Genomic DNA, 18,193 nt, shown 5'->3' on the forward strand with positions numbered 1-18,193 from the left:
GTATTCCAAAGAACCTTAACCGTGGTTCAAGCCTTAACAACTGCATGTCACTATGATTTTAAATGTTTTCTGATACTATCAAGAAGTCACACAAGCCTATAGTTACCAGCAAGAGAAGCAGTCTCTCTTTCTCCAGACTACATGGCTTTACTGAGATGCTGACTTAAAAGCACTACAAGACTTTGATTTCATTTTGAACTCCAAGCAGCCAATTACTAACTGCAACTGGAGTTAAGGAAAGAACTCCACAACATACTTCTTTTTCTTTTAAAAATCAGGCAGGCAATTAGTTACATGAATGCGAAGCATTAGAAAAGCTACGAGGCAAGAGGGGATATCTGTAGAAAGGAGCAGGAGGGACACCACGGCGTGTGGGTGGCAGGCAGTGTGTTGGGCAGGAGCTGGCAAAGACGAACCTGGGCTCGAACTCCCAAAGGAAGCCTGCGGGGAGAGGAGAGATCAAGGTGAAGCATCTCACTCTGCAGCAAGTAGGATTCACTATTTCATGTTCCCCCTTCCCTTCCTCACCGGAGCTTCCTCCTTCTCCCACCGTCCCCCTTCTGCCGCTCTACTCACATGGGTCGCCAGCCTCAACCACAACCTTGACCCCAGCCCCCGCCTCCCACCCTGCTCACCCCTCCATCCTGTTCACCCCCCTCCCATTCCTCTTTCCCTCATCCACTCCCTACGTCTTGCTCCCATTCCCTCCTCCCTTGTCAAAAGCCCCCCAGGAGCCGCACCCGGCCCGGCCCGGCGCTCCCGCTTGTTCACTCCATCCCCAACGGGACATGTGAGAAACAAAGTTGTGTTTTTGCAGTAGAGAACTAATTTTCTGTATTCCAAGGTAGTTGTGTAGTCACAACAAGGAGAAATGCTAAGTAGATAAGTGGACAGTAGAAGGCCTCACTGCTCCAAAATAAGGTAGAAGCTTGAGAAAAACAGGATGAGCAGCGTGAGAACAGTAAAACAAAGATCACAAGTTCTCAAAACATAAGAAAGGAGAAATTAAAGGGTTGAAAAAAAAGAAAAATTGTACATATATGGTATAGAGGAGCGTCGAGTAGCTTGTGAACCTGTAGTACTCAGCCAATGAGGAAGCAGGGGAGGTGATCAGTTGTCGGGTAATAGGGAATAAAAGGTTATGATTTGTTTACTAAAATGCGCTCCTAATTGACTGGATACCCGCCACTGCAATCGCGAATAAAATAGCTTCACAGAAGATCCTGTCTGAAGAAAATTATTTGAGATTTTTCTCACAGACAGGACGGAGGCAGGCAGAGACGGAGGCAGACGAACCGACCGCGGCCTCTTCCCCGCTCCCAGCCAAGGGCTCGCTCCTCCTCTTCCCTCCCACCAGGCATTTCTCCATCGCCCGTGCTGCGACGCCGCCGCTAGCCTGTCCCGTGCCCCATCCGCGCCCGGCTGTGGCCTGTCGGCCGCTCGCAATCTACAAACCAGGCACCCGCTGTGCGGCCTAGTCGCGCGGGCTCCCAGTGCCCTGACGCCAGCGACTCCGCCGTCCGCCCCGTCGCTCGGCTGCCCCGCCGCTCCGCCAGCCCCCTGCGCCACCCTGGAGACGCCTTACGGGGTGAGCGCGGGAGGCCGGCCGAACCCCAACACCTCAGCCCACTTTCCCCGCTCACCTCCGCCATATTGGAACGATCAGGCTGAGCAACAGCGCTACGCCAATTACCCGGATGAGGCCGTTAAGCCAATGACAACCGCCGAGTCCCAGCCGGAACCGGCCAGGAGGGAGCGGAAGGGCCAGCAGGACTGTGTAGGGACGAAGGAGGCGGTGCTGGAGCAGGGGCAGCTCCGGGATCCCACCTCCGGCGGCGCCACTTCCCTCCCGTTCTGGCTGCCGAGGGCGCTCTGCTCTGCTCTGCTCTGCTCTGCTCTGCTCTGCTCTGCTCGGCCCTGCCCTGCCCTGCCTAGTAGGGGTGCTCGGTGTCCACCGCAGAGCCGTGGCCTGAGGAGCACGGCCTTAACCGCCCTCTTCCCGCCTAAGCGCAGTATCCTCAGGGGCTTTCCGCTGCCTCCCCCCACGGGTGCCCGTGCCATACTTGCTATAGTGAACATTGATCTGCCTGAATTGTAGTGTCCATCACAGCAACGCACAGTTGCAACAGTGCTCCAGACCTTGTCCCATCCTGAGAATGCAAGAGGCTAAAGGCTGTGTCCTGAAGTGAACAGTTTCTTTGGATGTACCCGAGTTGGGTTTGCAGACAATGCAGAGATCCTAAACTAGTTTAGGTACTTAAGCAGTGGAGGTCTGTATTGTTTAATTTATTCTGCTGACATCTGTTGCTCCAAGACACAGAATAAATTAACTTGTGTCACATGCTGTACTGCTGAAGCAACTCTAATTTCAATATATAAACTGTTTGTGGACCTCCAAATTACACTGCAGCATAAAGTGTAGACATACCTACTCCTGATGTATCTGGAGGTACAACGTTCACAACAGAAATCTGAAGACTTCGCAGAAACGCATATTTTTAGTGTGAGAAAAATCTCAAATAATTTTCTTCAGACAGGATCTTCTGTGAAGCTATTTTATTCGCGAATGCAATGGCGGGCATCCAGTCAATTAGGAGCGCATTTTAGTAAACAAATCATAACCTTTTATTCCCTATTACCCGACAACTGATCACCTCCCCTGCTTCCTCATTGGCTGAGTACTACAGGTTCACAAGCTACTCGACGCTCCTCTATACCATATATGTACAATTTTTCTTTTTTATCAACCCTTTAATTTCTCCTTTCTTATGTTTTGAGAACTTGTGATCTTTGTTTTACTGTTCTCACGCTGCTCATCCTGTTTTTCTCAAGCTTCTACCTTATTTTGGAACAGTGAGGCCTTCTACTGTCCACTTATCTACTTAGCATTTCTCCTTGTTGTGACTACACAACTACCTTGGAATACAGAAAATTAGTTCTCTACTGCAAAAACACAACTTTGTTTCTCACAATTCCCCCCTCTTCTTTTCTTACTCCTATTGTTGTTTTTGCACCTCTTCACATACCGCACTCTTGACTTTTTCCAACATTAAGGTGCAATATTCTTCTTCGGATGTCACGGGGGATGATAGATATGCCATTATTATTACAATACCAACAAATAGTTGTTTGAGCCAATTCTATTCAGGTAATCACAAAATTAGTTTCTCCCAAATTTTTTTAAGTCCTCAGGAAGTGTGATCTTGAGTTACTCTATGTAGGATCTTGTTGTGTTTGTTTTTTTCCCCAAATATTTTTGAGATCAGTCAAATTCATCCCATTTGATCTACATATATACAGCAACTAGTATTAACTACAGTGCATGCTCCTCCTTATGAGGTTATTAATAAATTTGATTCTAGAGTACTATTTTTGCAAACAAACTTATTTTCTAGTTCTTCAATTATAGCTGAGATATTTACAATAGCGTTTTCTAATTCACTCACCCCTAACCAAGGTAAAAACCACCTTGCAAAACTGTAAAATGCTAGAGAATTTTAATAGAAGATTATGTGAAGTCTGCCTAATTCTGCGTGTGGTCTCAAGGGGGCTTTGGCTTTGTGGGTCTTCAATAATAGTTACTTTTGGAATTATTGCCCCCAGGATGCAAGCTCCCTTCCATCCTAGGGGCAACACCTTCCTGGCTTTATTGCCACATAGCCAGTACCACCCCTTGCCATTCGGGACAGGCCATCCGGTTACAGGATTCTCATGTTGTATCTGGTGTGCATTATGTATATTAGCACTCCCGTGGCTACCATATTCAGTACAGTATGGATTATTCCCTATTTCATGGATATTTCCACACCCAGGGTCCGTAATATTGCCCCCGGAGTTTTCTATCATTGTTGTTTAAAAGGCACCTTTGATAACACAGTATGTTGTAGCCAGGATTATGTGTAGGGAACTCAACTTCAAAATCTATTCCTTCCCGGGACTGTGTATGATCTGTCATTTTTAGAAATCTAGAGAATCCAGACACAGTTGCTGCTGGAAATAGCAATCAGGGACAAGGCCTTTTCAGTCTTTCTAGGCATCTGGGTGCAAATCCAACAATTATTTGGAGATAGAACTCAAGAGATGTTCTGGATTAATTGGAAATGCTGATTTTTCCTTCCATCCTATCACTAATCCATTGAGAATAGGTATTACTAAGATAAACCTAAAACACAGCCTTTCTATATATATATATATATATACACACACCGATAATAATTAAGAAATAATTAAGAAAAACAATAAAAATCACAAACTAATAAGGATTCTTCTGGTGGGGATTAAATAGCCCCCTTCTCCCACTTCCAGGGAGTGTTCCCTGGAAACACTCCAATTCTGTGTCATTCAATCCCTTTTACTCGTTAATTCATTAAGAATTCTTCTAAGGAGAAGTTAAAGGTTTACAACAGATAGTTTCAACAGTTTTAACCTTAAAAGTCATTGTTAATGCAGTCTCTCAGGTATCAGGGTTAACTGATGCTTTTACCCAGGTATGAGTCCACCCTTTCTCAGCCGTTCTTCCTGTCGTCTCAGTAGTCAGGAGCACTTGGAACAGTCCGTCCCACTCAGGTTGCAGTTTCGATTCTCTCCATGTTCGCATCAGAACCCAATTTCCTTCTTGGAATGGATGGATGAGGGCTTCCAAGGGTGGGGTTTGAGCTAACAGTCCACGGGTCCTGAGAGATGACAAAGAGGACGACAGCCCGAGTATACAGTTCTTAAGAAAAGCATCTTTTGTCTCAATTTGAGGTAATTCATTCCCTTTGTCCATGTACAGCAATCCAAATAATATTTCATATGGTGAAACTCCCACATCTTTTCTTGGTGCAGTTTGAATTTGGAGAAGTGCCAAAGGTAAGCACTTCATTTGGGGAAGCCGAGTTTCCAGAACTCAGTCAATTGCTGCTTACTGTCTGATCCTCTCCACCCTTCCAGAAGAGGAAGGATGCCAAGGAGTGTGAAATTTCCACTTAATTCCTGGAGTCCACATTAGCCCTTGCAATATTTCTGACATAAAGTGATTTCCTTGATCAGAGTCACTATTTCCAACAATTCCATACCTGGGAGTTATTTGTTCTAGAATTACTTTAGTTACTATGTTCGCAGTAGCAGATACTGAAGGGAAAGCTTCCACCCACCCTGACAAATGATCGACCAAGACTAATAAATATTTAAATCTACCTACTCTAAGGAGTTCTGTAAAAATCTACCTGTACATTTTGGAAGGGTTGAACTGTTGGTTCTTGCCCCCCTTTGGGCTGACTGCAGAAAATTTTCCTATTTATCTTTTGACATGCTACACAACTCCTGCATACTTGTTCAGCCAGAGTATATATATATATTCCTACACATACATATTTCCATAGCACAGCATCACACGTTGCCTGAATTCCCCAATGACCCTCTTGATGTAAAACAGTTAATGTTTGCCTCATTAGTACTTTATTCAGCATTTCTCTCCCATCAGGGAGTATGTATTTTCCTTTGGACATTGTGACTCCTAATTCCTTAAAAATCTCTCTCTTAAGACTTTTTACTTCTTTTTGGTTTTGGGTAGGGGTAGCTCAACAATTCCCTGAATCCTCTCTGGATTTGTTCTTCATTCTCCCTCAGACACTAGATGCCCTAAATACTTGACTTCTCTTCCTACGAATTTTAATTTATTTTCCAATACTTTCAAGCCCTGTTTTCCCAGAAAGTTGAATAGCTTGTTAGTGGCTTCCTTCACAACTGTTTTCTCCTGTCCTGGCAATAAAAGATCATCCACATATTGTAACAATAACACCTCCTCTGGAGGTTGGAATTGCTCCAAAATCTGTTCTAGAACTTGCCCAAATAAATTGGTGGCCCTGTAAACCCCTGAGGTAAAATTGTCCATCTGTATTGCTGTTTCCACCCCCATTTCAGGGTCTTTCCACTCAAAGGCAAATATATCTTTGCTCCCAGGGTCTGAGAGCACTCCATTAATAACACCGTTATTCCAGCCTAACAATTTACTATTTGAATGCCCAACTTCATTATCAAATCCTTTCCCAACAAGTTAGTCCCTGCCTTGGGTACATGCAATAATTGCCCAGAGATCATTTTATCCCCTAGTCTCAGCTTGGTGTCCCCAAAAAGTGGCACTGTTATCCCAGTCCCTTCTACCCCCATCACATTTAGGGTTTCATTAGTCAATTTAAGCCCTGATACTTTACAGGTCAGTAATGACCTAGCTGCCTCAGTGTATTGGGTTCACATGGCAAGGTTCTGGTAGGGGGGGCTGCAGTGGTAGCCCCTGTGAGAAGAATCCAGCAGCTGCTCCATGTTAGATAAGGGCCAGTTTCAGCCGGCTCCAAAGGGGTCCACTACTACCCAGAGCCAAGCCACGAGCAATGCAGTTTAAATCTCTACGAGAGCACATACAAGAAAAGGAAAAAAAAACTGCTGCACAACAGCAGCTGGGAGAGTGAGGAGTGAGAAACCTCCTCTGCAGACACCAAGGTCAGTGCAGAGGAGGGGGAGTGCAGTGCAGAGGTGCTCCATGTGCCGGAGCCGAAGCCCCCCCGCGGCCCACAGAGAGGCCCCTGGTGGGGAAGGCAGACCCCCGCAGCCCATGGTGTACCACATCGGAGCAGATCTCCACGCTGCAGCCCATTCAGGAGCAGCCCAGGAAGGTCAGCACCCCATGAGAGGGACCCCACACCAGAGCAGCTCCCAAAGAGCCCGTTTTTCGCTGCCCGTGGAGAAACCCGCACAGGACCAGCCCAGGAAGGTCGGCACCCCACAATAGAGCAGGGGGGAGAGTGACTGTGAAGGAGCAGTGGAAACGAAGCACCATGGACTGACTGCGGCCCCCACTCGTGGCTCCCCCGCACCACTCAGGGCAGGGAAGAGGTGGAAGAGAGTGGATGGGGGAAGGTGCCCCCAGCTTGTTTCTTTGTTTCTCACCGCTCCAGCCCGTCAGCAATAGGTAATAAATTTTATTAATCTTCCTATGCTAAGTCTGTTTTGCCCATAACGATAATTGTAGAGTGATCCCCATTGAGGTACACTTGAGGAACCCTTGAGGTACGCTTTTTCATTTATCAAGGAACTAGCTTTCTGAGAAGCCCTGACTCCCCTATTCTGAATTTATAACAGCAATCTCTCCTCCTTCTTCCACTCCAGATACTCCTATTTGGAAGTGGCCGGCCTGGCCACACTTAAAACATCTTCTCAAAGCCTGTCCCTGCTAGGATTTAGGCTGCAACACAAGTAGCTTTCCTTGTCTGCCATTCCTTCGTCTCTCTTCCTCTCCTTTCCATCCTGGGCCCTCTATCTCCAACCCTCTGCCTCACTACCCAGTACGCTGTGAATACCATTTGTTTCGCTCTCTGCTTTTCCTTCTCATCTCCCCTCCTGGCGTACACCTTCATACTACCCGCACTGTTCACTCCATCCTCCCACCTTCTGGAGCTTTTTCTGTATATCTGGCCAGGCTTTAATCACAAAATGAACTTTAAAGAGCCCTTGGGCTACTGGGTCCTCAGGATTCATCCCCGAGTACTTTCTAATTCTGACCCCGAGTCTCTCATATGATTTCTGTGTTGTGGGTTGTTATTATCACAGTTAGATAAGCAGATATTTCTGCTCTATCGGAATTACTCTTGGTCCGGGTTCTTTCCCATTCTTGCATAGCTGCCTGGCAAATCATTCCCCTCCTAAACATTCTTCTCCAGTGAATAACGTACCCAAGATTGACATTTCTCCCCCCGGAATACAAATTAGTCCTTAGAAACGGATTCGACTGTTCTGCTAGGCCCTCAATGAAAGACTTCCATTTCCTTCTTAAAACTCCTAACCTCTCTGCTGGTAAGGGGGGAGAGTGGCACTGGCCCCGTGTCGGCCCTGCACGGCCCCGAGGCCCCACCGGGACCCGCCTCCGCTCCTGCCGCTTTGTGCTCCCCGGTGTGACTTCTCCAGGGACAGCTTCAATTGCAGTCCCTGTCTCCCCTCCTGGAGCACCTGCCGCTGCATCCGGTGCAATATTAGGATTATAGGGAGCATAACTTGATTCCTCCTCCAAAAATGGAACCTTATTGTTTACATATAAATTTCAAGCCTGAATTTTCATCAGACCCGTATTTGGGCCAAAATACTGAAGTTCCTTTTATTAGCTTTTTAGGCCAGACAATTACACAATATCAAACCATTTTTTATTATATATTTTTAAATCTTTTACCCTAGTTTTTGGGTTGTTTTTCCAAATCCTTATCATTCTCTCCAAAGGGCTATCTTTAGGCACAGTCCCAGGGTCTCCAACCCCACCCTGCTGACTCTTGGAACCCTTAATCCCCATCTCTTCCTGACGTGCTGCTGGGGACTTTACCGCCCACAGGGTACCACACGCCTTCACTTAGGATTAGGAGAGAGGTGGGGTGTACTGCCGAGCACCTCACTTCACCATGCTCGGGGTACCGTACACCTAAGGGCCCAACCCCCCCGAGACTCTCTTTCACTCCTCTCCTCTCTCTTTTGCTTTGTCCATCTCCAGCCGAGGGGACTTCATTCATCCCCTCGCAGGACCACCGAGCCTCATGGATCGGGACTTCACATGCGCTCCGAACTAAAAGTGCGTCTCATTCACACTCACGCTCATTCACACCAGAGTCTCCCCGAACCCAACCCAAAGCAAGATACGGTAAAGTTTCCCTTACCTCGGTCCGTGCACGGCTTCCCGGTCCGGGTTATCAGCCGTAATCCCAGTGCCTGTTCCCGATCCAGGCTGGACTATATGTGGGCTGTGTCTGTGTATGTTTGTGCTGGCCTCCCTTCTCCCCAGAGCTTCGCAGAGCCTGTCTTCAAATTAACAGTCTCGGTCCTTTGCCGGCCATACCGAGACGGCCCACCACCCCCGACGGGACCGCTGAAATCAGCAGGGTGCACCTTCCTGTCTGTGGTGGCAAGAAATCTCAAATAATTTTCTTCAGACAGGATCTTCTGTGAAGCTATTTTATTCGCGAATGCAATGGCGGGAATCCTGTCAATTAGGAGCGCATTTTAGTAAACAAATCGTAACCTTTTATTCCCTATTACCCGACAACTGATCACCTCCCCTGCTTCCTCATTGGCTGAGTACTACAGGTTCACAAGCTACTCGACGCTCCTCTATACCATATATGTACAATTTTTCTTTTTTATCAACCCTTTAATTTCTCCTTTCTTATGTTTTGAGAACTTGTGATCTTTGTTTTACTGTTCTCACGCTGCTCATCCTGTTTTTCTCAAGCTTCTACCTTATTTTGGAACAGTGAGGCCTTCTACTGTCCACTTATCTACTTAGCATTTCTCCTTGTTGTGACTACACAACTACCTTGGAATACAGAAAATTAGTTCTCTACTGCAAAAACACAACTTTGTTTCTCACATTAAGAAAGTTGTCATGGTCACATGCAGCTCTAGTAATACCTCATCCTCTGATCCCTGATCTCTTTCACTTTTTCCAAAGTTGTATACACAAATTAGGGACTTATCAGGTTAAAATTATCAGTGAGAGACAGATAGGCTATGCCAGAATACATTGCATGTACTCAAAACCTAAAAAAAAAGGGAGGTTTAATACTTTGCACCTTTGGTCCAGAATGCCCTTATAACCCACTCCAATGCTCCTTAGCTCTATTCAGTTTTATTCCCTCCAGATACATCAAACCCAGTTCTTCACCCTGTTCCCTTGAAGCCTCAGCTCTGTTAAGACAAAAATAGCTTCTGATCAACATAATAGCACAAAAAGTCACATCAGTGGGAAGAATCCCCAATTCAGAGAAGTACATATTTGCTTCTATACACATTTTCTCAATAGGAATTCTCCTCAATTTTCTGACTGGCAATTTGCTGATTTCTGAAGTAGTTTACTTCACAGTCTTTCAACTATTTAACATGATTAATTTTACAAGGTATATTGTATGCCGTTTTACAGAGAAATCTGCTGTTAATTTTCCACTTAAAATCTTTTATTAGATTTAGATCAAAGGGAAGATATTTTTATAATTATTATAATTCAGACCACTTTGGGAGAATAATATGAACCCATAGCTCTAACACAGGAGGTCAGTAGGTGTTTTCCAGAGCTGTCATATAAGTTGCAAGAACGATTCTGGAAAAATTACAGTGCTCGGAGCTGTAGTGGACGGGGGCTGTAAAACAGGAAAAAGTGAAAATGTGTCCTGGTTCAGTTAGGACAGAGTTAATTTTCCTCCTAGTAGCTGGTAGGGTGCTATGTTTTGGATTAGGATGAGAAGAGCGCTGATAACATGCTGATGTTTTAATTGTTGCAGAGCAGTGTTTACACCAGGCCAAGGACTTTTCGGCTTCTCGCTCTGCCCTGCCAGCGAGCAGGCTGGGGGTGCAGCAGGAGCTGGGAGGGGACAGACCCAGGACAGCTGACCCAAACTGGCCAAAGGGGTATTCCATACCATCTGACGTCATGCTAAACAATATATAGGGGTGGCTGGCCGGGGTGGGGGGCTGGCTGCTCAGGAATAGGCTGGGCATCGGTCAGCAGGTGGTGAGCAATTGCATTGTGCATCACTTGTTTCGTACACATTATTAGTATCACAGTATCACAGATTTCTAGGTTGGAAGAGACCTCAAGATCATCGAGTCCAACCTCCGACCTAACACTAAGTACTCCACTAAACCATATCGCTAAGCTCTACATCTAAACGTCTTTTAAAGACCTCCAGGGATGGTGACTCCACCACCTCCCTGGGCAGCCCGTTCCAATGCTTAATAACCCTTTCGGTAAAGAAGTACTTCCTAACATCCAACCTAAAACTCCCCTGTCGCAACTTTCGCCCATTCCCCCTCGTCCTGTCACCAGGCACGTAGGAGAACAGACCAACCCCCACCTCTTTACAGCCTCCTTTAAGGTAACTGTAGAGAGCGATAAGGTCGCCCCTGAGCCTCCTCTTCTCCAGGCTGAACAAGCCCAGCTCCCTCAGCCGCTCCTCGTAAGACTTGTTCTCCAGACCCCTCACCAGCTTAGTCGCCCTTCTCTGGACTCGCTCGAGCACGTCCATGTCCTTCCTGTAGTAGTAATACTATTATCATTATTATTGTTATTATTATTTTCCAGTCTTAATAAACTGTCTTTATCTCAACTCACAGGCTTCACTTTCCCGTTCCTCTCCCCCATCCCAGAGAGGGAGGGGGGAGGGTGAGCGAACGGCTGTGTGGTGTTTAGCTGCCAGCCGGGTTAAACCACAACAGTCCTTTTGGCGCCCAACGTGGTGCACGAAGGGTTGAGATATCGACAGATTTGACCGGTGTGCTAAACTAAAATTGGTATAAGTATTGGACCTGCTTAATAGTTGCTAGGCACGATGTTGATTGCCTTAATCTCCAGTCTGCTGTGCCTGTTTTCCAAATTGAGTTTTATGGTGCGTTACTTTCTGTATGTGCTCCCTGTCATGCTGTTTATCCTTTCCGGGCCCTGGTTTAAGATTGTTATGGTACTGTGCGGTGTAACAATGGCTTATGAAATGATGAGATTTCTGGTCATGACTCTAACCTGGTATTTGTACTCAGCACTGTCGTCGACTCTGTTCTTTGGAAACCATATCTCAGAAACTATTAGCAATTACACCTACTGCCTTTTTTTGTCAGGGAGCCAATCTGTGGAGGGGACAGGGGAAGATATTTTTTCCTACTTGTTCACTCTCCCTTTCTCCTTCACCACCCTCTTATCCCCCGAGATAGTTACGATAGTTCTCCAAGATGTTGAATATCCTTGGGATACTCAGACCAGCACGTTCTCGTTGTTATGTCTCCTGTTATGTCTCTCTAATTCCACACAATTGGCTCCGGTGTCCCAGCACCGGAGCAGCCAGGTGACAAGCTGCTCACCTATGCAGCGACCAAAATCTTTTTGCACATCTTGTAGCTCACGCTGGTGTAGGGTTCGGGTAGTTACTGTTAATTTTTCGACATCTTCATCTTCATCTTCCTGCACCTCTGATGGCTCAGCCTCGTCTTCTCTATACCCAGACCTAGCAGAAGACTGTCTGCGTTCTAAACGACCTGAATCTCTACACCATTTTTTCACATTGTCTACAGGGGCAACTTGCACTGCTACAGCTCGTTTCTCTGACCCAGCCACAGGGTCTGCCACAGGGGTTGGAATACCCTCTGCGGGGTCAACTTGCACTGCTACAGCTCGTTTCTCTGACCCAGCCACAGGAGCGGGAGTGGCTGCAGGAGCTGGAGCGGCTGCAGGAGCTGGAACTGGAGCGGCTGCAGGAGCTGGAACTGGAGCGGCTGCAGGAGCTGGAACTGGAGCGGCTGCAGGAGCTGGAACTGGAGCGGCTGCAGGAGCTGGAGCTAGGTTGCTAGTAGCATCAATTGCAGCTCGATAGGCACAAGCCAGACCCCAGCACGCTACAGTGATTTGTGTCACTTTGGAACTGCCAGAGTCATGACACCTTTTTTTCAAGCATTCTGCCAGCTTTTTAGGATTTTGCAGTTGTTCAGGGGTGAATGTCCAAAACACTGGAGGTGACCACTGCTCTAGAAACCTGCCCGTATCCTCCCACACTCCCTGCCACTCGCAGCTATCCCGCCTCAAGACAGATCTCCGGATGAGATTCCTAAGTAGTTGTTTAACGTTAAGCAAAACCTGAAGCACATTCAGGAGACATAACAACGAGAACGTGCTGGTCTGAGTATCCCAAGGATATTCAACATCTTGGAGAATAATCGTAACTATCTCGGGGGATAAGAGGGTGGTGAAGGAGAAAGGGAGAGTGAACAAGTAGGAAAAAATATCTTCCCCTGTCCCCTCCACAGATTGGCTCCCTGACAAAAAAAGGCAGTAGGTGTAATTGCTAATAGTTTCTGAGATATGGTTTCCAAAGAACAGAGTCGACGACAGTGCTGAGTACAAATACCAGGTTAGAGTCATGACCAGAAATCTCATCATTTCATAAGCCATTGTTACACCGCACAGTACCATAACGATCTTAAACCAGGGCCCGGAAAGGATAAACAGCATGACACGGAGCACATACAGTAAGTAACGCGCTATAAAACTCAATTTGGAATACAGGTACAGCAGACTGGAGATTAAGGCAATCAACATCGTGCCTAGCAACTATTAAGCAGGTCCAATACTTATACCAATTTTAGTTTAGCACACTGGTCAAATCTGTCGATATCTCAACCCTTCGTGCACCACGTTGGGCGCCAAAAGGACTGTTGTGGTTTAACCCGGCTGGCAGCTAAACACCACACAGCCGTTCGCTCACCCTCCCCCCTCCCTCTCTGGGATGGGGGAGAGAAACGGGAAAGTGAAGCCTGTGAGTTGAGATAAAGACAGTTTATTAAGACAGGAAAATAATAATAACAATAATAATGATAATAGTATTACTACTACAGGAAGGACATGGACGTGCTCGAGCGAGTCCAGAGAAGGGCGACCAAGCTGGTGAGGGGTCTGGAGAACAAGTCTTACGAGGAGCAGCTGAGGGAGCTGGGCTTGTTCAGCCTGGAGAAGAGAAGGCTCAGGGGAAACCTTATTGCCACATTCTTAGTGAACAATTCAGTATCAAAAGCCCACTTTCAAGAAAAATATGGCTATCATTTTACAGTACAAATCAGGTGGAGATGAGAAAGTTATCCCAGACTACAGTTCAGTTCAATGCCCACTCTCAGGGTTGGCTTTGTTACAAGTAATTCATCAACACACAGATCAGCTCAAGAAATTTGCTTCCAGGAAGAGACCTTAAGTCTTTGCAAGCTAACCTGCTCTTTCCAGCCCTCCTAGGTTTTTCTCCCAGCTCTTTAACTATTCTAATCAGTCAGAAGCATTCTTTCATGAAGTCTTCAACTAGCAATCACATCACTAGTTTAGGTGACCCACCTTTGTGACATTTCCTCTTGGTAGATAAATTCTTGACATCTTTACAAAAAGATGCATACTTGTTCTGGGACAAGAACCCTAGCTGTGGTTGTATCTACAGACCAGACTGATATTCAAATAGAAGCATTACCTCTCTTACAAAGAGATACTCACGTTGTAATAATACTGAGGAAATTTCCTCAATTTCCATCTGTATCTTTGTAATATTCTAAAATAAATTATGCTTCTAATAAAACTACTTCAAATCTGTACTATATTTTTATATTTAAGAACATCAACAATACTCACCCCACACACCTGCAGCTAAAGACTTATTCTGGTTTGGTTCCCTCTCATATTCAGGATTCAAAGACGGCTGAAAGGAAAGTTTATCATTATTTAAAACAAAATTCAAAGAGTCTTGAATACTAAGACCAATGAAATAAAGAACCGCAACAATATCAGAAGTATAACCTCTGCTGTCCAAGACTTTTAAATGGAGACAGACTAGAAACTTCCCTCTGCAAACCCAAATATACCAGTGCTCACTTGTTTCTCTTCTCCAATAAGACATCTCTGGGCTCCCCGGTACAAAAAAGACAGGGATCTCCTGGAAAGAGTCCAGCGGAGGGCCACAAAGATGATACGGGGCCTGGAGCACCTCCCCTATGAGGAAAGGCTGAGACACCTGGGTCTGCTCAGCCTTGAGAACAGAAGACCAAGAGAGGATTTTATCAATGTTTATAAATACCTTAAGTGTAGGAGACAAAGGGATTTGGCCAACCTCTTTTCAGTGGTTTGTGGGGACAGGAGAAGGGGCAATGGCCACAAAATGGATCACAGGAATTTCCGCACTAACATGCGAAAGAACTTCTTCACAGTGAGGGTGACGGAGCACTGAAACAGGCTGCCCAGGGAGGTTGTGGAGTCTCCTTCTCTGGAGATATTCAAGACACGTCTGGACGCCTACCTGGGCAACCTGCTCTAGGGAACCTGCTTTGGCAGGGGGGTTGGACCCAATGATCTCTCGAGGTCCCTTCCAACCCCTACAATTCTGTGATTCTGTGATCTCAAGCAGCAGTCAATACCATTATATAAACTATCTGAAGAAAGCCAAAAACAAACCAAAAAAAAAGTGATGTATGGTTCTTCAAAGAGGAAGTTTATCCTTCCTCTTATATCCTAAAATCGTAGGTTGAAACATGAAACCTCAAAGGACCAGCGGCAGAATAACTTTGTTAGTACTTCAAATTTCCAGTGAGGTATGTATTAAATTCTACACAATTACACGTGCCGCAGTTTACTGTGGCAAAAATACTATAAAAAATCAACTTGGAACCCAACTGTAGTTTCACTTAAACATTTAATTGACAGTAATAAATATACAGTGATAAAAATGGAGATGAAAAGAGAAACAAGTTAGCGGACAAATGACTAACACCCCCTTACCTATGGGAAGGGCGATCCCTTACACGATAACCTGTAACTGGTGAAATCTCATGAAGTAGCTTGTAATGGACAAAATGGAACTTGCAGAAACAATAGAATCTTGTTTATTATAATTACAATTAACTTACAAAATCCTCAGCCTCAAACTGTTTAGGTACTTCCTTGTCTTCCTTTTTCCCAGTTTCATTATCAGGTACATTGTTTTCATGCAGGCCTTGGCTTTTTCCACAGTGGGAAGTGCTGGTATGAGCACGGGAACCTCCGCCATGGTATCCCCCACGATAGTTTATATTTTCTGTACCATTTCTGCCTTGTGAACGCCAACCATTCTTCTCTTTTCTTCCAAAATGCCCTTAGATTTTTAAGTTTTAAAGAAATGTAATAACAACCAGTTTTGGAAGAACAGTCTACTTTTGCAAAATTGTTAGAGGAGTCAAGCAAGCAGCCCCATACTCTGGGATGTGATAGCATAGTGGACTTATTCATATAAGCAGTAGGGAAGAATCTCATAAAACAGTTCTAGAGAAAGAGGATTATAGTCCAACATTAAGACTACTCAACCCCTTTTCCTGACTACTCATTTATATGTCATTAGCTAGAAAATTAAGAATTAGAACGAGTTAAGATAGAAATACACCTGGAATCGCATTACTCTGACTAACCCTTACTCATCACATTCTCTCCCAGATGATCCATCTTTCCATCACCTCTAATGTTACTACAGAACACAACATTTAGCATAGGACAACTATTATCATCATATATTTTTTTCCTAGCCAGAGTGCTACACATCAATGATGTAAAAACATTCCATGAAAGCTAAATTATACCTCTATAATGTCGTCCAACGTTAGAATCAAGCCCATCTGAGGAGTTGCGTCTTCTGCGATTTACTTCATAACGATTCTCTGCCCACAAAAAGTTTTCAGAATGTCTCTCAAAGTTCAGTGATGACTGTAAAGGAGCAAAAGTAGTAGACCCGAGATATCTGATTAATAACAAAACTGTAACATGCATTACTCGTGGTATATTCAAACCATTTTTAAAAGGACTTTGGCAGACAATACAGTAACTCTCAGGTATGCACATGTTCATCACCTTTCATGCCAGCAGAAGTGGAAGCTGTATCTTCCACTCCAGGACACCGAAACAGTGTTGAGGACCATGCTTGCGACACAGGGTAAAAAAGTCAAGTGTTTATTCTGGTTTGGCAGCAGAATGAAGACAAGTGTCACGTGTTGCAGCAGAGGGGGAAAAAAAAAGGTAAGAAAGGACACGAGAACATAATTTGGAAGGCAGGATATTTCAAAATCTGGGATCTTAGTTTGGGTTGTCAGAGACCACACATGCATTGCACAGAAAACAAGGAGTTGCTTTGATCACATGCAGCAGTACCCAAAAGACCCAGTTTATTATATTAGCCTTGTAATTAAATTTTAATAAGGCAAACACAACTAGTTATGAAATACAAACAAAACAGTCAAAAGTATAGATTCACAAATATACTTCAAATTATCAGCTTATAAGTAGGGATTATAGACATTTTAAAGTAAATCTTTAATATACCAGTAGGAAATACTGCATAAGTTAAAACCTTATGCTGAGAATAGCACTCAAATCAAAATACATCCTCACTAGAACTCATACCTAAGGGGATTAAATCAAAAAGTATCACATCTTACAGAAGCTGTCTTCCCTATTATGTCTATCTGCCTTTACTATTTTAACACTATAGCATTTCTTTCGCTACTACACCTTAAAAATTCAAGAATAACTTTTCTTTCTGCAAAAATAATGCTGTCTTACTGTTCTACGTGCCACACATCTCCCAACAACAGCAAAAAGTTTCCCCTTCCCTCCAGCACCAGACTTACTGTGCACTGAGCCCACTGTATTGCACATGTGCAAGAAATCAAACATTCCCCAGTGCCATAATAGCTGGGCATTTTTGCTTTTGTAGCTATGTGAAAAATGTACTACGTGAGCAAAATAAGTTTAGCAGTTCTTGGGAGTATTAGCTTCACTACACAAAAGTATTGATTTTGCTGCCTGAAGCTTACTCCTGAGAAAAACCCTCCCCCTCCCACTCCTCAGTCTACCCCCTAAAAGACAGCAGTAATGGCTTATTCACATAATACTTGTAAACACATAACAAATCATGATCCACAATATACCAGTTGCTATTCTTACACATTCTGAGTTGAGACAGAAAAGGCAAAACACTCTATTCTGATAGCAGCAAGACTAGGATAAAATAAATAAATAAATAAATAAATAAAAATTAAAAAAAATAAAAACACATTTGCATTCTGTCTTAATCTAGACCTCAGTAATGAGCTGCTACCCCCAAAGAATCCTTAGAAAACTTTTGTAAGTTCTGGCTACCCTTCTGTTGCAATTTAAGCCAGCCATTCGCTTACACGCCCCACGGACCCACAGTGGGATTGATTTTAGGCTCCCTCCATCATAATGGTCCTTCTGGACAGTAGAGATGCTATGTAGTTTTGGATTGTTGCATGCTAAAGCCAGTTCTGGTAACATCACCACTGCACTTCTCTGGTTCCATCAAGATTCATTCTTCATTAATCATGAGGGGGGGGGGAGGGGGGAAGGTAAAAACTCATGGGTTGAGATAAAGACCTGTCATGCTCAAGTGCTGTTCAAAAATCCAGTGCTTAAAATTCAAACTCACAAAAGCACTAGATATGTTCAAAATACAAAGCATGCATTTCCAAACTGTACATAAGTCACATGAAAACGGATTTCCCTCTCAATCTGAGATCTGGGAAATGAATTATTTCCTTGCAAACCTAGAGAGAGGAAAAAAAGAGAAAACCATAAGAAACTTAAGATTTAAGTAGTTAAATTATCATAAGGAACCTCAATATTAAT

At 44.6% G+C, this 18,193-nt stretch overlaps 1 protein-coding gene across 22 annotated transcripts in view; it reads right to left on the bottom strand.

The window, feature by feature from the left end:
- The window catches only part of LOC310888828 (mesoderm induction early response protein 3-like), a 111,630-nt gene that overhangs the window by 49,277 nt on the left and 44,160 nt on the right, over positions 1-18,193 (bottom strand). For 13 of the 22 annotated variants that reach the window (XM_083852444.1, XM_083852443.1, XM_083852449.1 and 10 more), the window contains 5 exons: positions 16,132-16,255; positions 15,430-15,653; positions 14,162-14,228; positions 4,484-8,998; positions 417-441 (listed from right to left, as the gene is read on the bottom strand). In XM_083852444.1, the coding sequence (XP_083708570.1) occupies positions 417-441; positions 4,484-4,864 (406 nt within the window). In that variant the 5' untranslated portion in view covers positions 4,865-8,998; positions 14,162-14,228; positions 15,430-15,653; positions 16,132-16,255. The other 9 variants (XM_083852432.1, XM_083852431.1, XM_083852429.1 and 6 more) reach the window with 8 other exon arrangements.

Source organism: Anser anser (genome assembly GCF_964211835.1).
Source record: "Anser anser genome assembly, contig: SUPER_W_unloc_10, whole genome shotgun sequence".
Classification (NCBI taxonomy): domain Eukaryota; kingdom Metazoa; phylum Chordata; class Aves; order Anseriformes; family Anatidae; genus Anser; species Anser anser.